This window comes from Candoia aspera, chromosome 2, assembly GCF_035149785.1.
Source record: "Candoia aspera isolate rCanAsp1 chromosome 2, rCanAsp1.hap2, whole genome shotgun sequence".
In the NCBI taxonomy this organism is placed as follows: Eukaryota; Metazoa; Chordata; class Lepidosauria; order Squamata; family Boidae; genus Candoia; species Candoia aspera.
The window spans coordinates 14,638,199-14,656,254 of NC_086154.1; the positions used below are offsets into that span (position 1 = coordinate 14,638,199).

At 45.7% G+C, this 18,056-nt stretch overlaps 1 protein-coding gene across 1 annotated transcript; it reads right to left on the reverse strand.

Annotated features, from left to right (window-relative positions):
* Positions 1–5,532: 5,532 nt before the first annotated feature.
* On the reverse strand, positions 5,533–7,932 carry LOC134488922 (zinc finger protein 572-like). The gene has a single exon (XM_063291277.1). It carries the CDS (start codon positions 7,902–7,904, stop codon positions 7,011–7,013), a length of 894 nt encoding a protein of 297 aa, XP_063147347.1. The 5' UTR covers positions 7,905–7,932; the 3' UTR covers positions 5,533–7,010.
* Positions 7,933–18,056: the final 10,124 nt, after the last annotated feature.

Consider the following 18,056-nt stretch of genomic DNA (forward strand, 5'->3'; position numbering starts at 1 on the left):
AATCACAACCATATGACAAGTAAAAGTTCGGCCTGTTTTAAACGGCTATGGGAATCACAGAACAGAGTAAAGCTTTAGTTAATAAAATGGCAGTCTGTTAAAAAAAAAGCCCAAGAAACAGGTTATTTAGTAGCAGAACTACATTCCTATAGCAACCCAGGAATCCCTCTGTTCAAGAGGTTTGCTCCCTCCCTCCTTCCCACTAAGACAGTGGCTTTCTTCAGAGTAGATGAGTAGGACAGAAAGGAACTTGAGATCTATGGCTTATGAATATGTATATTTGCCTGCATCATATGAATATGTATGCTTACATCATTTCCTTTTCTGTAATGTATAAATATCAGTGCATTTCTTTTGTCTGCAGGGGAGGCACCCACCATCTTGGTGAGGACCCCTCCGCTGTGCACTGTATCACTAAAGACCGCGGTCAGCCTTGATTATTTGTGCTTTGAGTCCTGTGTTGATTCCACACCACCTTAACATTCTTCCATATAAGGACCTTCCTTCCTTCCTTCCTTCCTTCCTTCCTTCCTTCCTTCCTTCCTTCCTTCCTTCCTTCCTTCCTTCCTTCCTTCCTTCCTTCTTTGCTAGGGCCCTTTGACCATTGACTAAACAATACCTTCCTCTATCCTTGGAATGTACACCTGATCTTGTTTCTATAGTAACAGCTATCTATCAACGCCTGTGAGGAAGGAAGAGTAAGAAGGCCAACAAAACTCTTCAAGGAAATAGAACAGGGCTTCAGAGCCATAATAAAACTGCAAATGTTCTAAGAAACCAATACAAAATATAAAATATATGAATATGAAATATATTTGTATTTAAGTTCTATCTATGTAAAATCTTCTACCACTGTCTCCAACTTGGAAAAGGATGCAGGAGAATCCAGGAAGGTGCAGCCACCTAGCAAAACTCACCAAGAAGGGAGACACTGTTTCCAGTTAAGACTTTGTCAGAATTCTTGGATTTCTCCTGTTGTTATTCGTTCAGTCACTTCCGACTCTTCGTGACTTCATGGACCAGCCCACGCCAGAGCTTCCTGTCAGTCGTCGACACCCCCAGCTCCCCCAGGGACGAGTCCGTCACCTCTAGAATATCATCCATCCACCTTGCCCTTGGTCGGCCCCTCTTCCTTTTGCCCTCCACTCTCCCTAGCATCAGCATCTTCTCCAGGGTGTCCTGTCTTCTCATTATGTGGCCAAAGTATTTCAGTTTTGCCTTTAATATCATTCCCTCAAGTGAGCAGTCTGGCTTTATTTCCTGGAGGATGGACTGGTTTGTAAAATCAGGAAAGCTGCTGATCCAAGAAGGGGTCTCAGAAACGGGTAAAGAAAATAGGGTTTTAATACTTCGTAACTGTTAACTGATCAGGTATTTCTGGTCTGCCTCAGTGTTACGTGTCCCTCCCTGCATAAGCATTCTGTCTTCCCCTTCCATTTACCCCCCACGCATGTCAGTTTAAATCCTAGAAAAGTTTAGCCACCCTGTAAAATGAGGTGTAGTTCACAAAAGCTTATAACTTCAGTTCATATTTTTATAGATACTTATATTTGATAGAATATTAGTCATGATAATGTAAATTAATAAGATTGTTTTAAATTTGATTAAGGGGCTCATTTACACTGTGATCTAAACGTATTTTACTATTTGATTGGAACTTGTAAATTCAAATTTAAAATTATTTCAAATCAGATGGTTTATATTTTAAGGCTAATGTGTATATCTTTATAGAACTGTAACTTGTACTGGTCAGTGACCATAGTGAAATTGAACTGAAAGCTTATAACTTTGAATTAAATTTACTGCTACCAGATTCCTTCTGCTTTTCGACCCAAGAAAACTCTCCCCCCGACCGCACTTCTTCCTTAGACAGACCATTTTATATCCTGCTTACTGAACAAATGGAGGGATGATTCCCTGGTGCTTGCCAGATGGGGTTGGCTGAGAATTCATGCCTGGCCCAAGAACATTCAGGGCCTTCATGGGCATTTGATCCTGACTTCCCAGCATCAGGCACCGCAACAGATTTTTTGTCATTCAAATTTATATAGCCACCCGCCACATGTACAATATATGACTCTGAGCTGCTTCCAAACAATTAAAACAAATATAATAACAAAAAAGGACAATGCAGCAATTTAAAAACAAGATAGAATATATAAAGTGTATAAAAACCATCACGAAATACATAAAACTCATAACCGAGGGAATCCCATTAGTCAGAAGCGTAAGTACAGCCACTGCACGGCTCCACCACGCTCCGGTGTCCCCAGCCCATGGCCAAACCTCATCTTCAGGCCTCGCAAAAAGCCCACAGTGCCAGGGACAATCTGATATCCACAGGGATGATGTGCCATCGGGCAGGTGCCATGGCAGAAAAGGCTCTCTTCCATGTGGCATCTGGCACAAGACGTTCTGAATTAAAAATGAGGCATTATGACGTTGGTTACCCTGGAGGAGCATGCAGGTAGTCCTCACCTAACAATGGTAAGTGGCACCAGAATTTCCACCACTAAGCAATGCAGGAGTAAAGCGCAATGTCATGTGACCAAATCGCTTAGCGACGGCAATCTCAGCAGTCCCCGTTGCTGTCATTAAGCGAGGACCACCTCACGACTTCCTGCCGGCTTCCAACAAGCAAAGTCAATAAAAATGAGCTAACACGGGTGGGAGGTGACGAATATAGGCAGAACCATAAATGAAGCCCCCACTTCAAATCCTGCCTTGCAGCACCCTTAAATATGGAGCTGTCATACTTCATCCCTCTTGGAGCCTTATGGAGATGAAAACAATGTTAAGTGCACGTGTGTGTGTGTGTGTGTTGAGAAAGGCTGGTTTGGAGTGTCCTGACTACAAGCTTTGGGAGAAGCACCCCGCCCTCAAGGTTTCTGGTGAATGTGACAGCTTGCTCACAACTTTCCAGCTCTACCAGTCCCTGCAGTTTTCTTGGCAAGGATTTTTGGAAGTGGCTTGCCATTGCCTGCTTCCTAGGGCTGGGAGAGAGGGACTGGCCCAAGGTCACCCAGCTGGCTTTGTGCTTTAGGCAGGAGTAGAACTGAGCGTCTCCCGGTTTCTAGCCTGGGGCCAGAACCACTACACCAAACGCTCCTCTTACTCGGGATGCTCCCCATAAAATCTACCCATTCCTGCCACTCCAACAGCAAATTCAAGGCTGCAGCCTTTCGAGATCTAGTCTGACATCTTTGCAATCGGCTCCCCCTTACTCTTCAGGGAACAGATCTTTTTCATCTTTAAATCTCAGCTTGACACTTTCATTCTGCGGAAACGGAGTGTTCCTCTGACTGGGGACTTGCGTCTTGTGACTGGGGACCGGCTCCTCTGGCTTGCATGTTGTGTCTTGTTCAGTTTGGTTTGAAGTTATTAGTAACTAGACAACCCGTGACCTGTTGGGTCATCATTTCAGAGGTATTTCCTTACCTAAACAGAGAAAGAGAATGACCACGGGAGGGCAAAAAAGCAGAGGGTGCAGGGGTGACTTCCTGCCAGCATCCCCATTGACTTTCCTTGTTGGATGCTGGCAGGGAGCATCAGAAACAGTCCTTCCTTCATTCCTTCCTTGCTCCCTCCTTCCTTTTTCATTCCTCCATGTTCTTCCCTCCCCCCCTTCTTCTCGCACCACCCCCAATTCAGAGGGTGCATGAGGGCACAATGGGGTGCCTGAGTTGCGGCAAGGGTCAGGGAGGGTGCATGAGAGTGCGAGGGTCAGGGGGTCTGTGCAAGAGGAGCCATGAGGCTCAGGGAGGTGGGTCTGAGAAGATGCACAACAGGTGTGGCACAGGTGAGGGAGGTGGTGCGAAGGTGTGATAGGGTACCTAAGAGGTGCAGTGCAGGATAGGGAGTCTCTGCAAGAGGCGTGGCATGGATCAGGTAGGTTGTTCAAGAGGCACGCCGAATTTCAGGCAGGGTGTGTGAGGGTGTGAGGGGGTACCTGAGAGGTGCGGCGAGGGTCAGGGGCAGTGTGCAAGGGATATGCACAAGGTATGGTGTCAGCTATGTGGGGGTATGTGAGAGGCACAGCGTGGGTCAGGATGGGTGCACGAAGGAAGGTGCGAGGGGGCGTGAAAGACGCAGCATGGGTCAGGGAGGGTGCACAAAAATGCAAAGTGGTGTGCCAGAGATGCAGCGAGGGTGTGCAGGGCTGCACCAAAGGCAAGATGTGGGTGGGAGGTGTGCAAGACGCATGTGGCATTTGAAATGGATGGTGCTCAAGGCTGCAAGGAGTGTGCAAGAGGTGCAGCAAGGGGGCATGTGAATGGCGTGTGTCTCAGGGTGTGTGAGGGTGCGGCACAGGTCACTCTGTGTGCACGAGGCACGGAGCGGGTCAGGGACAGTGCACAAGGGTGCATGAGAGGCGCAGCACAGGTCAGGGAGGCTGCAAAAGGCTGTGGCGTGGGTCAGGGAGAACATGTGAGGCTGCGAGGGGTTGTTCAAGAGGTGTGGCAAGGGTCAGGGAGGGTGCGTGGGTGGGGACACTTACCCCACCATTGACTTTCTCCCTGCAAAAGTCCCACAAGCAAAGACTTCACTTGTAGGAAGCTGGCCGGGAGCCTCGGAAATCACCCTCCAGTTTAGACTGCCGGCTTCCCCACTGACTAGCAGGAAGGTGTCAGCAAGAGTTGGAAATGAGGATCACGTGACCTCAGCTGACCGCGACAATGCGGCAGCACTGAAGCAGCAGCAGCACGATGGTGCTGAAACAGCCACAAATTCCCCAAATTTCATCCACACGGGAGTAATGGGTCTTGGCATTCTGAAAGCTAGCCCATTTGAGGTACCTTGGTTCAAAGATAGTTGCCCTGTGATGCACTGTTTTGCACAGTTGGAGGTTACAAACAAACCAACAGACACAAGAGTTTTAATGGTAAATAAATATATTCTTAGTAGGTTTTCTGGGGTCTAATTTATTCTTTTTTATTGTAAAGGGGTTACTTGCTGGGTATTCCACTGTGCCCTTAGTGTCGGGTTTAAGGGGTCTGCTTTGTATCTTTGCATATTCACTTAATATTCCTTTCTTTCTGTTCTGCACTTAATTCTTAAGTATGACATAAATTACTGTTAAGATTATCCTCAGACTCACACCCATTGCCCCACTTTTTGCCTTCTGGGGGTTTGGTTGTACACATTTCCCAAAAGAAAAAATATGAAGTCTTCACAGAATGGTAATCAAAAGAAACAGACTATCTGCAATAAACCCCAGCAGTAGCCAGCCAGCCATGACCTCTTCCAAGTCACTCCATTCCATTCCATTCCATTCCATTCCCTCTGTCCTATTGTCCCATTTTATTCCCCAAAGCCATCAGTATTCCGTAGCCACTAAGTCTACATTGTCCTCACTGGGGTGGCTTCTAAACACTGATTTAGAACGCAAGATTTTGCATTGTGATATAGCCCCCTTGGAGATCCAGAGGCTTTTGAACCTTTTCAAGCATTTGCAGCTCCTAACCATAATAACATAGGACATCGTAACAGGTGTGCACAAAAACACGGCACCAAAAAAGAGCAAGAGAGAGGAAGGGAGGATTAAATGTAATTTGAATATTTGGAAGTTTAACAACTTTGCAGACCTTTAAATTTGAAGCTACTCCGAGCTTGAGGCTCAGGCCAAAAGAGCCTCTTGCTTCCTCCCCACCTCACCCCTGGCCTGGTCCTGGTTGTTGACCATCCTTCTGCAAAGGGGTCATATGCAAAGTGATCTACTAGGGAAAAAAAAGGACTATAACCTGACCTCTGAATTGGGTTCCTAAAATGAACATGCCTTGAATTCTTTGGTGTCTTCTCAACTCAGCAAAATCAGGATCATTCATCTGCAGAGCTAAAATGCCACTTAGAGGCTCCAAATAATTTTCCGCTCTTTACTTGTAGGGATTTTGGGGGAAAACTTAAAAAGAAGCCCCGAGAGAGGAGTGAAAGAAATGGAAATATCTCCCATGTCCTGGGAAGGGAGCTTTGCCTTTCCTTGGCCCCACGTTCACAGCAATGCTGACACAACCCAGTTTTTTTTCCTTCTCAGAAGCCATGAATGCTCCTTACACAATCCATTTCTAGAAATTAAACATATTCCACTGTGCAGTTTTTTCCTCCCATCTCCACCGCCAAGGGGGACGTAACAAAAGGGTCGGCCTCTTGGCGCTGCTCTCACCCACAGCCATCAAAGACTAACAAGAAGGCACCTCCAAGCCAACAAGATCACAGCGGGAGCTGTTCCTAAACCTGAAGATCCTACACTCAAAACCACAGTGCCTTTTCTCTTGAGTTCAATACTCCTGCAGCTCTTATCCGTCATGTTCAACTGCATGGCAGAAGAGCCTTTCCATCTGAAACTTTACAGGGCTTTTGTCGCTGCCACAAACCTCCCCAATATATTCCCCATTCTAACGGTTTCTTTGAGATTTCGGCTTCATCCTAGCCACAATCGGAACAGAACTTCCTTGCACAGAATTTCTGAGGTGTCAGGAAAATATGGAACTCCGAACCCTCTTTACCTCTCCTCTCCTCTCCCTTTCTTCACATCTGAGGAGCCACAATCTCTGACTAAAGTCTGAGTGCTCCTATATTTTTTTATTGTATTTTTTAGGACCTGCAGCAGCTTACTGGGGACTCCCAGAAACACCGACTATGACTCCCAGGTATTTTCTGCAAAGGGTATGCTGGCTGGGGAATCCTGGGCCTCAACATCCGGGGGACAACCTGGTTGAAGAAGGCCGAAACTCTGCTTGTCGCATTTCTACACTCTGTGATGATCAATATGGTTAAAACACCCCCCAAAAGCCTTTTTGCAGCAATTGCACTATTTCTGCAAAAGTAAATATCCAGGAAGTTCTGCTAATAGCCAGATACGTGTGGTCAACCTTTATCAAGCAATTATTTTCCATTTTTTCTCTCTCCTCTCTCGTGTCTAATCCTGAGATATGTTTGAATTAAAAGAATCAGGCGAGAAATTAAATTGTTAATTTCTCAGCTGGACCTCCAATGGAGTTCAGAAATGAAATTCAAGCCTTTTCCAGACACATCACCTTCTGCCTCATGTGGATTTTCTTGTGTCTGATAAGGGAGGAATTTTGCATGAAGCACTGTCCGCAGTCTGGGCATTTGAATGGTTTTTCCCCTGTGTGTAAACCTGCATGATTTATAAGGCTAGACCTAGTACTGAAATCCTTCCCACAGTCCGGACACTCATACGGTTTCTCTCCTGTGTGAGTCCTCTGGTGTATCACCAGGCTGGCATTGTGACTGAAACATTTCCCACAATCCGGACACTCATATGGTTTCTCTCCTGTGTGAATCCTCTGGTGTATCAGCAGGTTGGATTTCCGACAGAAACTTTTCCCACAGTCTGGACACTCGTACGGTTTCCCTCCTGTGTGAGTCCTCTGGTGTAGCACCAAGTCAGACTTCCGACTGAAACTTTTATCACAACCTGGACACTCATACGGTTTCTCTCCTGTGTGAGTCCTCTGGTGTTTCCACAGGCTGGAATTGTGACTGAAACTTTTCCCACAATCTGGACACTCATAGGGTCTCACTCCTGTGTGAGTCCTCTGGTGTACCACCAAGTCGGACTTCCGACTGAAAGTTTTCCCACAGTCTGGACACTCATACGGTTTCTCTCCTGTGTGAATCCTCTGGTGTTTCACCAGATTGGAATTGTGACTGAAACTTTTCCCGCAATCAGGACACTCATACGGTTTCTCTCCTGTGTGAGTCCTCTGGTGTACCACCAGTTCATAATTCCAACTGGAACTTTTCCCACAATCTGGACACTCATACAGTTTCTTCTCAGTGTGAGTCCTCTTGTGATTCACCAGGGTGGCGTGCTTGCTAAAGCTTTTGCTGCATCGAGAACACTGGTAGGGCTTCTTGCTGGTGTAGGTTCTCTCGTGCATAATCAGCTGTGATCTGTAATCTGTGCTTTTCCCAAGCTAAAGCAACTGGGTATGGTTAGCTTAACAAAGAGAAGAGTGAAGGAAGACGTGATAGCAGTCTTCCAGTACTTGAAGGTCTACCACTGGGAAGAGGGCGTCCATGCATTCTCCATGGCACCTGAGGGTAGGACAAGAAGCAATGAGGGGAAGCTCATCAGGGAGATCCAACGGGGAAATAAGGAGGAATTTCCTGACTGTGAGAACTCTTAAGCAGTGGAACAGCTTGCCTCCTGGAGTTGTGGGTGCTCCATCCCTGGAGGTTTTCAAGACAAGATTGGACAACCATTTGTCCAAGATGGTATGAGGACTCCTGCCTTGGTAGGGGGTTGGGCTAGAAGACCTCCAAGAAGCAATGAGGGGAAGCTCATCAGGGAGATCCAACGGGGAAATAAGGAGGAATTTGATTCTATGATTCTAAGTGATAGCCTTCCAGATGCATTATGACTTCTTTAAAAACTAGAGTTCACCTACCCCATTAAAAAAAACTGTTCAGCACTTAGCTGGCGTTGGGAAATTAAGCAGAGCTTCACAAGGTAATATTTAGATGGAACGTCACTAGGGAAGCTCCAAGCTGTACACTAAATTAGGGAGTCAAACCAACCTCAGAAGAGGACACTGACAAGAAAGCCACCCAGATGACATTCAGAGTGAAACCTGATCCCAAGAATCCTCGGTGTCGAAAGCTGTCAGAAAGCTCTTGTTCTATCAGCGGGTGTAAAAAGGGCAGAAAGCTTCTTCTCCCATGTAAATTGTACAGCTCATAAAAGAACTAAAAATAAAAAACTGAAAACTTCCAGGTGTGGTGCTGTTGAGTTAGCTGGGCCGACCTGAACGTGGATGGGAGCCCGCAGAGCCAACCGGGAAGGCCACCTGGACTGGTAGGAGAGGCAGATCCAGGTGCTGCATCTCAGAAGATGCCCCCCTGGCCAGGGCTGCCCATTGGCCAAGCCCAGGATGCCTCTCAGGTCTCTGTCGCGGGGCCTCCAGCTGCCCTTGCCTCCTCCTAGCAGGGGTCATGCCCACGGAGGGGGCACCTCTACCCTACCAGCCCTCTGAACTGAAGATCCTCCCCTTCTGCCCCTCAAGTCCTTTGGTGCCTGATCATCCAAGCAGCGACAAGGGAACGTGGGCACGGTAGTCCCCAACCTTCAAGAAACACCAGGCAGCCTGGTGCCAAAGTCGCTGGGAGCTGGGCTGCACCGAGATTCTGGAGGGGGGCTGGGAGGAAGGATTTTAAGGGGACCAGAGAGCTGTTCGGTGAAGCCGCAACTGGGGAGGACAACTTCGGAGCAGAGACGGGGAATCAGAAGGCAGTGGGGGTAGGAGGGTGGCGGGGGTGCAACCACAGGGAAAAGCCCATCACCTCCCTCCCCCCTTCCCTTCTTGCACCGGGGATTCCCCCCTCCTCCTCCTGATTGCGCCCCCCCTCCCCGCTTGGGATCCAATCGCCTTCTTGCAACATAGATGCCCACCTGGCGCCGCTTCTGCGCTCCTTCCCGCGGGGTGTCTGTTTGTGCGTGCCCCCGTCTGGATTCTGCAGGCATGGGCACCGTGGGACTCCACCACAATGCTCCAGGTCACATCCCCAATCAAGCTGAGGGAATTTCATGCAACCCCCATTCCCAACCAGCAATAAGGGAAAAGACCTCACATGGGACCATTTTCTCTATCACTAATGGCACTAATCTGCAGAGATTTCAGATGGGGTGGGTTGCAAAAGTCCAGAGGAGGCACAAGGTCCATATTAACGTCCGGTTTGGTTGGCAGCAACCTATTTAGCACTGGGGGAGGTTTCAAACAACCATTGGTTATTTCATCTCTGCCCCCACTGGCACCTCTGTCTGGTCACCCACCCGGTCTGCACTAACACTCCCTGCTGCTTACAGTGTCATGAATACAAGCTTTGGGAGAGGCCCTCCTCCCTCGGGAATGTGGAACTCATATGGTTTCACTCCTGTGTGAGTCCTCTTGTGATTCACCAGTTCATAATTCCAACTGAAACTTTTCCCACAACCTGGACCCTCATACAGTTTCTTCTCAGTGTGAGTCCTCTTGCGATTCACCAGGGTGGTGTGGTTGCTAAACCTTTTGCCACATCAAGAACACTGGGAGGGCTTCTTGCTGGTTTGGGTCCTCTTGTGCATAATCAGCTGTGATCTGTAATCTGTGCTTTTCCCAAGTTATACACCTCTGTGGAGCTTTTCCACCACTGATATTCTTGGATTGTCGAGGAGATCAAAACTATTTCTGACCCCTTGTTTGGTGGTGCTTTGATTCAAGCGACTGTTTCCTTCCTCGCAGGGTGAGGCTTGCGTTACTGTCTGCCCTACTGGCTATCCAAGTGACCTCTTCCTCCCCACTGACTTCCAGATATTTCCCTCATTTTCTGAATTTGGAAATTATCCCCCTTGACCTTTTCATGGAATATTTGAGTTCCACATAATCAATGTTTGCCAGCTCAAAAACTCTCTTCCTCTTTTTCTCTCCCTTGTCTGTCATATGGTGGGAAGGAGAAGAGTTTCGGGGTTCTCTGGATAAAGTGGAAAAGATTTGATTGCTGGCTTGATCTGCTTTCCTTTTTAATGCTGCTTGTGATCTGGGTTGTTGAGAAGGCTCTTCTTGACATCCCTTTTGTCCATAAGGTTCACATAAAAGTGTTAGCTTAATTATCTATAAAATGGCTGCACAAAACGTGCCAACAATAACAAAAAAGCATACATTACAGTGAAAAAAGGAATGTGCCAAAAGGCTAGATTAACCTCTAACATTCATTATGATTCATTTGACACACAGAAGGCTAGCGAGATCCAAGTTCAAATCCTGAAATTCACTTGCTGGCTTGGGTCAATCAAGATTCTTAGCACTTAAAGGGTTATCATCAAGGGTATCTGGAAATGCTGGGGATGGATTCTACACACACACATATTTGCACACAGAGAGAAATACAGATACACCCCTCTACAAATGGATGTACTGTATGTAGAAAACCCTTGTGTATCTCAGACTGCAAAAGGTCCCAGCGCTGGGTAAGGTCAATCTTTTGGGGCTACTTTGAGAGGGCTGGGGGGCTTCAAGAGATGAAATGGTGCCCAAAGCCTCTGCAAGGTTTAAAGCACCAGTTTTGTCCGTTCAACTCCTCAGCTCCAAGTAAGAACAGAGCAGAAAATACTGTCCAGAACCACTCTGGGGACATCACCATACAATCCAGGGAGTCCTCCTTTCTGACTGCAATTGGGACCGGCAACTCTGTCACTAAGCAGCTCGGTCACTAAGTCGCTTTCCGAGTGAGATGGGTGGGGAATAAATTGGATATACAAATAAAAAAATAAAGATGACGTCACCTGAATGCGCCGAATTACAACATCAGTTCTGTCTGCGGTGACTAAGCAAATCTCAGTGGGTCGTTAAGCACAATGTCAAACCACCATGATACATGAATGGAAGACCACTAGGAAATCCTGTGTTTGTTGTCTAGACTTGGCACTAAAAGAAAACATCACCGTGGGGCGTTAAGTGCAATACATGGATGGGAAAGTTTGTTGGCCAGACTTGGAAGTTAAAAAAAACAACAACATCCCGGGAGACAGCAGTGGCAGATCAGTCCCATATTGCTGCCAAGAAAGCAGCATCTCCATGCAATCACAAGGGTCAGCGCTAACGCGAAGGAGACTTTCCAGATCTCCCGACCGCCCGAAGATTGCATGCACTCGTTTTAAAGCGAGCAGCACCAGTGGAAGAAAATCTGGGGAGGGGAGGCAGATGCAGCAGCCGGAATTTTCCGGCCGAGTTGCTCCTCTGATCCTCCCCCGCGGAGGACACGGAACAGCCCCGCTCGCTCCCGGCCTCGCCTCCCGCCTGTCCTCCGCTCGCCTCCCGGCCGCTGCTGCTCCGGCCAACCCCGGGAAGACCACAGAGCGGTCCTCCCCGCCGCTCTCCCCCCAGGAGGGAGCCGGAACAGGTAGTTCCTCGGCCCCCCTCCTCTCCTCCGGCATGCCCTCTAGCAGTTCAATACTCGACTGTTCCAGCTCCCCCGCTGCCCCTCCCGCTGGATGTCGGTTCCTCGGCGACCACAGACGCCGCTGCTGTATTGACAGCTTTCTAGGCTCGGGGGTTGCTTATTCCTAGAGCGCCATCTAGCGACACGAGCCTGAAAAAGACACTCGTCCGGTCTCTACCCAAGGCGTTGGCGAGGTTTTTTGATTATGTGCTATCAAATCCTTTTCGACTGCCAGCGACCAAATCGACAGATTTTCTCCATGAAGTTCTATCCCTAACCTGTTCTTTCGGGTCTCCCAAGGGTGCACTCATTGCCATTGCAACTGAGCAAAAATGTCGTTTGCAAGAAGCAGGAAGTAAACCAAGGGAAAGCATTCTGGGGAGAAATGGTGAGCAAAGAGGCAACGGCAAAGTGCACCTCCCTTACCTTGCGGAGCCTAAATCTCGCTAGAGGGCAGAATTACTCTGAGCGGCCTTCCCAATTCCCAGAGGAGTTCGCTTTCAGCCCTGAGAATTCCCAGGCCCCTTGGGCACAACGCTTGGAGGTCTTGCAGATCAAAAGCTGATCAAAAGATTCCTGCACTTTCGCAGGGCTTGGCTCTCAGTGGAGATCAAAACCTCTCCATCTCCTAAAATTTCATTCCTGATTTCCTGGGGCTCAAAAGGATTTAGGACCTGGGAGCCCCAACAGGCCACCGGCTCCAAGAGAGCCAGCTTCACTCATGCTGGCCAGGGCTGCTGCCAAGCGCGCCCAGGGTCTTGGAGCCGTCGTTCCCAGCAAGCCAGCTTTGTTCCTGAAGGAGGAAATTCCAAATCTGGTAAAGGCTCAATGCCACGTGCGTCTGTAAATTGGCTTGCCCAGGCGTCTCCATTAGGCCCAAGCGAGAGTGACACGTATGGGGCAGGGGGGCTTAGAAAGAGGGGGAGACTGTCTCTATATGGTAAAAGAAACTGATAAACACTGCAAAGAAGCATTTCAAAGGATTGTAAAAAGGGTGGTACTATGCAAGCGCACACAAAAGAGTATAAAAAGTCGCCATACTCTTTGTCTGACACACATTCCTTTTTTTAATTAGAAATGTTTAATGTAATAAAATATACAAAGCAAAAGCAAAGATAGAAAATGAGAGACAGAGAAACAAGAAAGAAACTGAAAAAAACCCCATACACTGGTGCCTTCCGCCCACCTTTTCATCTTCTTTTAATTAAACTTTATTAAATTTTTAAGGTAAAAAGATAAAAGCTAACAAAAAATGAAAAAAGTAAAGAAAGCGAAGTAGGGAAAAAGTACATAGTCAAAAGTGCAGAAAAAGAAAAATACAGAAATAGAATGACTTCTGGCTTTCTTTGCTACAGATATGTATACATTTCCATTAAACTCTTACTCTAAGTTTACAACACAGCTTTCATTAATTCTCTTGCCCATTGTTATTTCTAATGATCAGATCCAGATATCATGATTTCATTTTTTTCTGTTTCACGCAAAAAGTCGAAAAGGGGCTTCCAGGTAACATTAAAATTATTCAGTGTCTTTTCTCTGTCAACTTCTCCCTCTCAGCCAACTCCATCCACTTCACCAACCATTCTAACATTGTAGGTCATGTTCAGTCTTTCTACCTTTAGGCATAGAAAAGCCTCACTGCTATTAACATATAGAACAACAAAGTTCCCTGAGTTCTTTCTAACTGTCCATCAGTCCCAAAAGTCTCTGAAAAAAACCCAGTAGTCATCTACAACATACAGTGTAAGGACTATAGCAGCCACTATGTAGGAGAGACAGGCAGAAGAGCAGCAGAGCGCATCCATGAACACCAACTGGCAGTCAGAAGACACGATGAAAACTCTTTAATCTCACAACACGTGGGCAGACTCAACCATATTTTCTGCTGGGAAACTGTGAGCATCCTAGACCAAGCTAAAACCCAAAACGCAAGGGAATTGCTGGAAGCTTGGCACTCAGACCAGTCAGCCAACAACAGACACATAGAGATAAACCACATTTACACGCCATTCAAAAGAGACAATAGAAAAGCCAAAAGACCGGAACACTTCCTCGCCAGCAATCAACACCCAGATGTGCAAAGATTAACACCAAGATTAACACCAGATGAACAATCAAACAGTACATTATACCTTAATCAAGGAACTATTAACTCAGTCAACCAAACAGCAAACAACAGCTGAATCAAGGAACTCTCCCAAAGTGAGAACAACACCTCCACCAACACAAGCAGGGCAAGCCATGGTATATAAACAGAGAGCAAGGCCCACTCCCTTTTCGCACTGAAGATGTTGCCTGGTCTGGCAATGAAACGTCTGCAAGAAAACAACCAAGCTCAGAGAGCACCAAGGACTCCAAAGTTCAACCCTGAGCTACAAATATTCTCTTTGATTGACCAGTTAATGTTTTAACCAAGCAAATCAATGTTCAGTGGCTTGGTTGTGATTGTTTTTCCTTTGGAAAATTGCAATAGACATAAGTTCAAGCGGACTTTTTGTTTTGCCCTTAGTTTCTCATGGAATCCCATCCAGTCATGGCCAGAAATGCATAATTAAGTTACCGCTTTTGAATCCCCAATGTTCAGTCTTAATGCTGTATTGAAGGCACATCTGGGGACTTGCAACATTACTTTCAGAAGTTTGGATGGTACCACTTGTGTGAAGTTCATGTTTTAATATTATGATAGGAGAACTCATGGTCTCCCAGTTTCTGTCCTGGTGTCTTAAATACTACACCAAACTGGCTCTTGGCATCCTGTATAGCTGGATTTATTAGTGTACACATTTATACTTAGTCCCTATAGATAGTTTAGATTTCTATGTGAAGTTTATATAGAGCTAGTTTGGTGGTTGAGACACCAGGCTAGAAATCGGGAGACCGTGAGTTCTTGTCCCGCCTTAGGCCGAAAGCCAGATGGTTGACCTTGGGCCAGCCCCTCTCTCTCAGCCCTAGGAAGAAAAAGAAGGCCAGGGCAAACCACTTCCGAAAAGCTTGCCAAGAAAACTGCAGAGGCTTGTCCAGGCAGTCTCCAGGAGTCAACACTGACTTGAAGGAACCAAAAAAAAAAAGTTTATATATACACAAAAATAACTATTAAAACATCTTATAAATACACTTGGCACTAAGCTTGTGTAGTAATGAACAGCCCTTGTTCACTGCATGTGTGTGTTTGGCTTTATTCCTTCCCTCCCTTCATCAATCCCCATCTATATTTCAGTCTTTGTTGGGCAAGCAGGAAGCAGGGTTTGCTATTTTGAGGACCTGCTTTCAGATCCTTTTGACTGGGATTTTTATCTGGCAGTCTCCTCTTTTTGGAACCCACATTTCATTTCTCTCTTTCAGCCCAGTATCCCTGAACGACAGAAAAACAATAGTAAAACACATAAAATAAGAAAAGGAATAAGTGTCCAAGCATGGAATGGAATATTGGGAACAGAGATGAAATGAAGAAGCAGGAAGGAGGTTGAACAAATAAGGAGAGCTATAAATCCATGTCTTTTCTGGATGTTGGCTTTTATGAAATGTCCACTCTTCAACAAACATGTCAAAAAGAGAAATACTGAGAGCTCCTTGTTAGGAAATGTATTTGTTCACAGATCATTCCCTTTGTATATCCCTGCTACTGATGGTTATCAAAGCTTCACGTGGGTCCTAGCGACACAAGGGAGAGTGAATGAACAAATCAGTAGATCCAGTAATGGGTTGCACAGCTTTAGGTGCAAGAACAACAATCAAATGCATCCTGTAATTCATGATTACAGATACATGGATGGGTAGGAATTTTGGCCCATCTCACTAGGGAGAATTGCTTCAACTCAATAGGATTTGAGAGGTTTTTTTTACATGAGTTGCTTGTGTCAGATCTGTCCCAACATATCTATGAGGTTTCACTCTGAACTTTGGCTTGGCCATTCTAAAACACTGACTTTGTTCTTTTGCCACATTGTCTTGTGGACTTGCTTGTACATTTTGGACTATGCTCTTGCTGCATGACCTATTTTACATCACTTTATGAGCAGATGGCTTGATATCCTCCTGCAGAAGTCTCTGATACAAAGCAGAATTTGGGCTTTGTTCTATGACAACGAGAAGTCCAGGTATTAAGGCATCAAAGCATTCTTAAATCATGGTAGGACTACCTCCATGCTTGACAATTGCTATGTACAATGCAATATTTGGTTTCTGCCTGACATCACACCCATATAGCCCCCAAATCTCCACTTTTAACTCTCCTATCCATAACTCCAGAAATCTGGACAATCATCTAGGTACTTGAGACATACCCTGGTATTCTGCTTAGTGAATTATGCCCTCTCTACCGTCCTACAAATCCCATTTTTACAAGCATTGAGCTTTGTTATTATTTGTTACTTTTACACTCTTTAGAGTAACCTGGTTTAGGATGATGTGTGAATCAGATCACAGTGCTTAGTTCCGTCTAAACTGGAATGGTGTGTGCCGATCTCCAAGTGAACAGATGCTTTGCATCAATGGATTCACTGTTACACCCAGCTACGGACAAGCCTTCATCCCATCTCTCTCATCTATTTTTTGGACCCCAGATAGTAGTATTATTTTATAGTAACATCTCATTTCTATTTTATTTTATTTATTATTTTATTTATTTTAATACAATTTTATAGGCTACCTGACTCCCAAGGACTCTGGGCAGCTTACAATTAACCAATGGTGATTTAATTAATAATTCATGGTTAAAATATTGTAGCTTACAATAATAGTTCATATGTGACACTAAATCATAGCTTATATAACTATGGTTTATTGAATAAATCACAACAGGTATTTTCACTCAGCACACTAAGGCAAAACCAAGCAAATCTTGATTAGTGCCATGTAAATTAGATCAATATAAGATATTTATGATACCTCATTTTAATAGTAAACCATTTAGAATAACAGGTATCCAGAGTTTTCACTCAAAGCACAAATGACCAGGCTCAACTTATCCTACTTTGGACACATTCTGCAAAGACCCGGCTCTCTGGGGAAGGCTCTGATGCTGGGAAAGGTGGAAGGAAAGGGAAGAACAGGAGGACCAGTGGCAAGGGGGATGGACTCAGTTACAGGGGCGATGGGGGCACCTTTGGAAAGACCTGAAAGGTTAGGGACAGATCGTCATGGAGAAAATCTCTCTATGCGGTCACTAGGAGTCAAAAACGACTTGATGGCACATAAACAATCAATCAATCAATCAAATACTTGCAAATGTCCATTAAATGCAAAAGTACATCATCACATTAATGATGTCATTTTGTGATGTCAGTACACAAATGATGTGAATTATATCAATCACTTCATCTGCATAGCGATGTTATACCCCAGATACCATAAAAGGTAAAATTAATATAAATTTAATAGCTTCATCCAGATTACTTTGGAGGCAGCAGACTTCTTGTTATTTCAGGGGAATGTGGACTGAAATTTGGTCTGTTGCATCCAAAGTCCACTAGATGGGACCCACTGAATCCCAGTCTCAGTTGTAGAGGTTTCTGTATTCCTAATTTACTTCGCCTTTCACGGAAGCAGAGGCCACACCCCCATGAAATATATCCTGTAAATTCATTTGACCACAGCCATTTCTTAACTTCAGCCTGCAAAGCAGCTGCTCTAGGTAAGCCTAGGCATGCGTCCCTTTCCAGCAGATACTGTGGCCTCTAGGGACAACAGAAGAGAAGGCAATTTATGTGCTGGGCTGTGAAACGTTCAGCCTTTTGCCATTATTTATTTTAATTTAATTTAATTTTCCCCCAAGGCTTTGTGTCATGTTCTTACCACCTCTTGCAGCTTATTAAGAACTCTCTGTATACTTAAAAGGGGGAATATGGAGAACTGGAGAAGGAGAGGCAACCAGTCAATTATTGTAATTATAAGTGGCTCGAATTTCTCAGGGACACTAGAAGAAAGTGTAAAAAGGAAAAAAAGCAGTACGGCAATCAACTGCCTCTGGCAACTCTGAAAGCTGTCAGAGCCCCCAGGGATTGCTTTAAGGACCAGCTTCTTCCTTTCAGTCTTTATATTATCATTACTGCAGATGTCAATGGGGAATTATGTCAGTCCAAGTCACCCCCAGAGAATGCCAGCGTGAGTGCACAGAG

What these genes read in the sequence shown, in the direction of transcription:
- LOC134488922 (XM_063291277.1), bottom strand. Translation starts at nt 7,904, where the DNA reads ATGCACGAGAGAACCTACACCAGCAAGAAGCCCTACCAGTGTTCTCGA.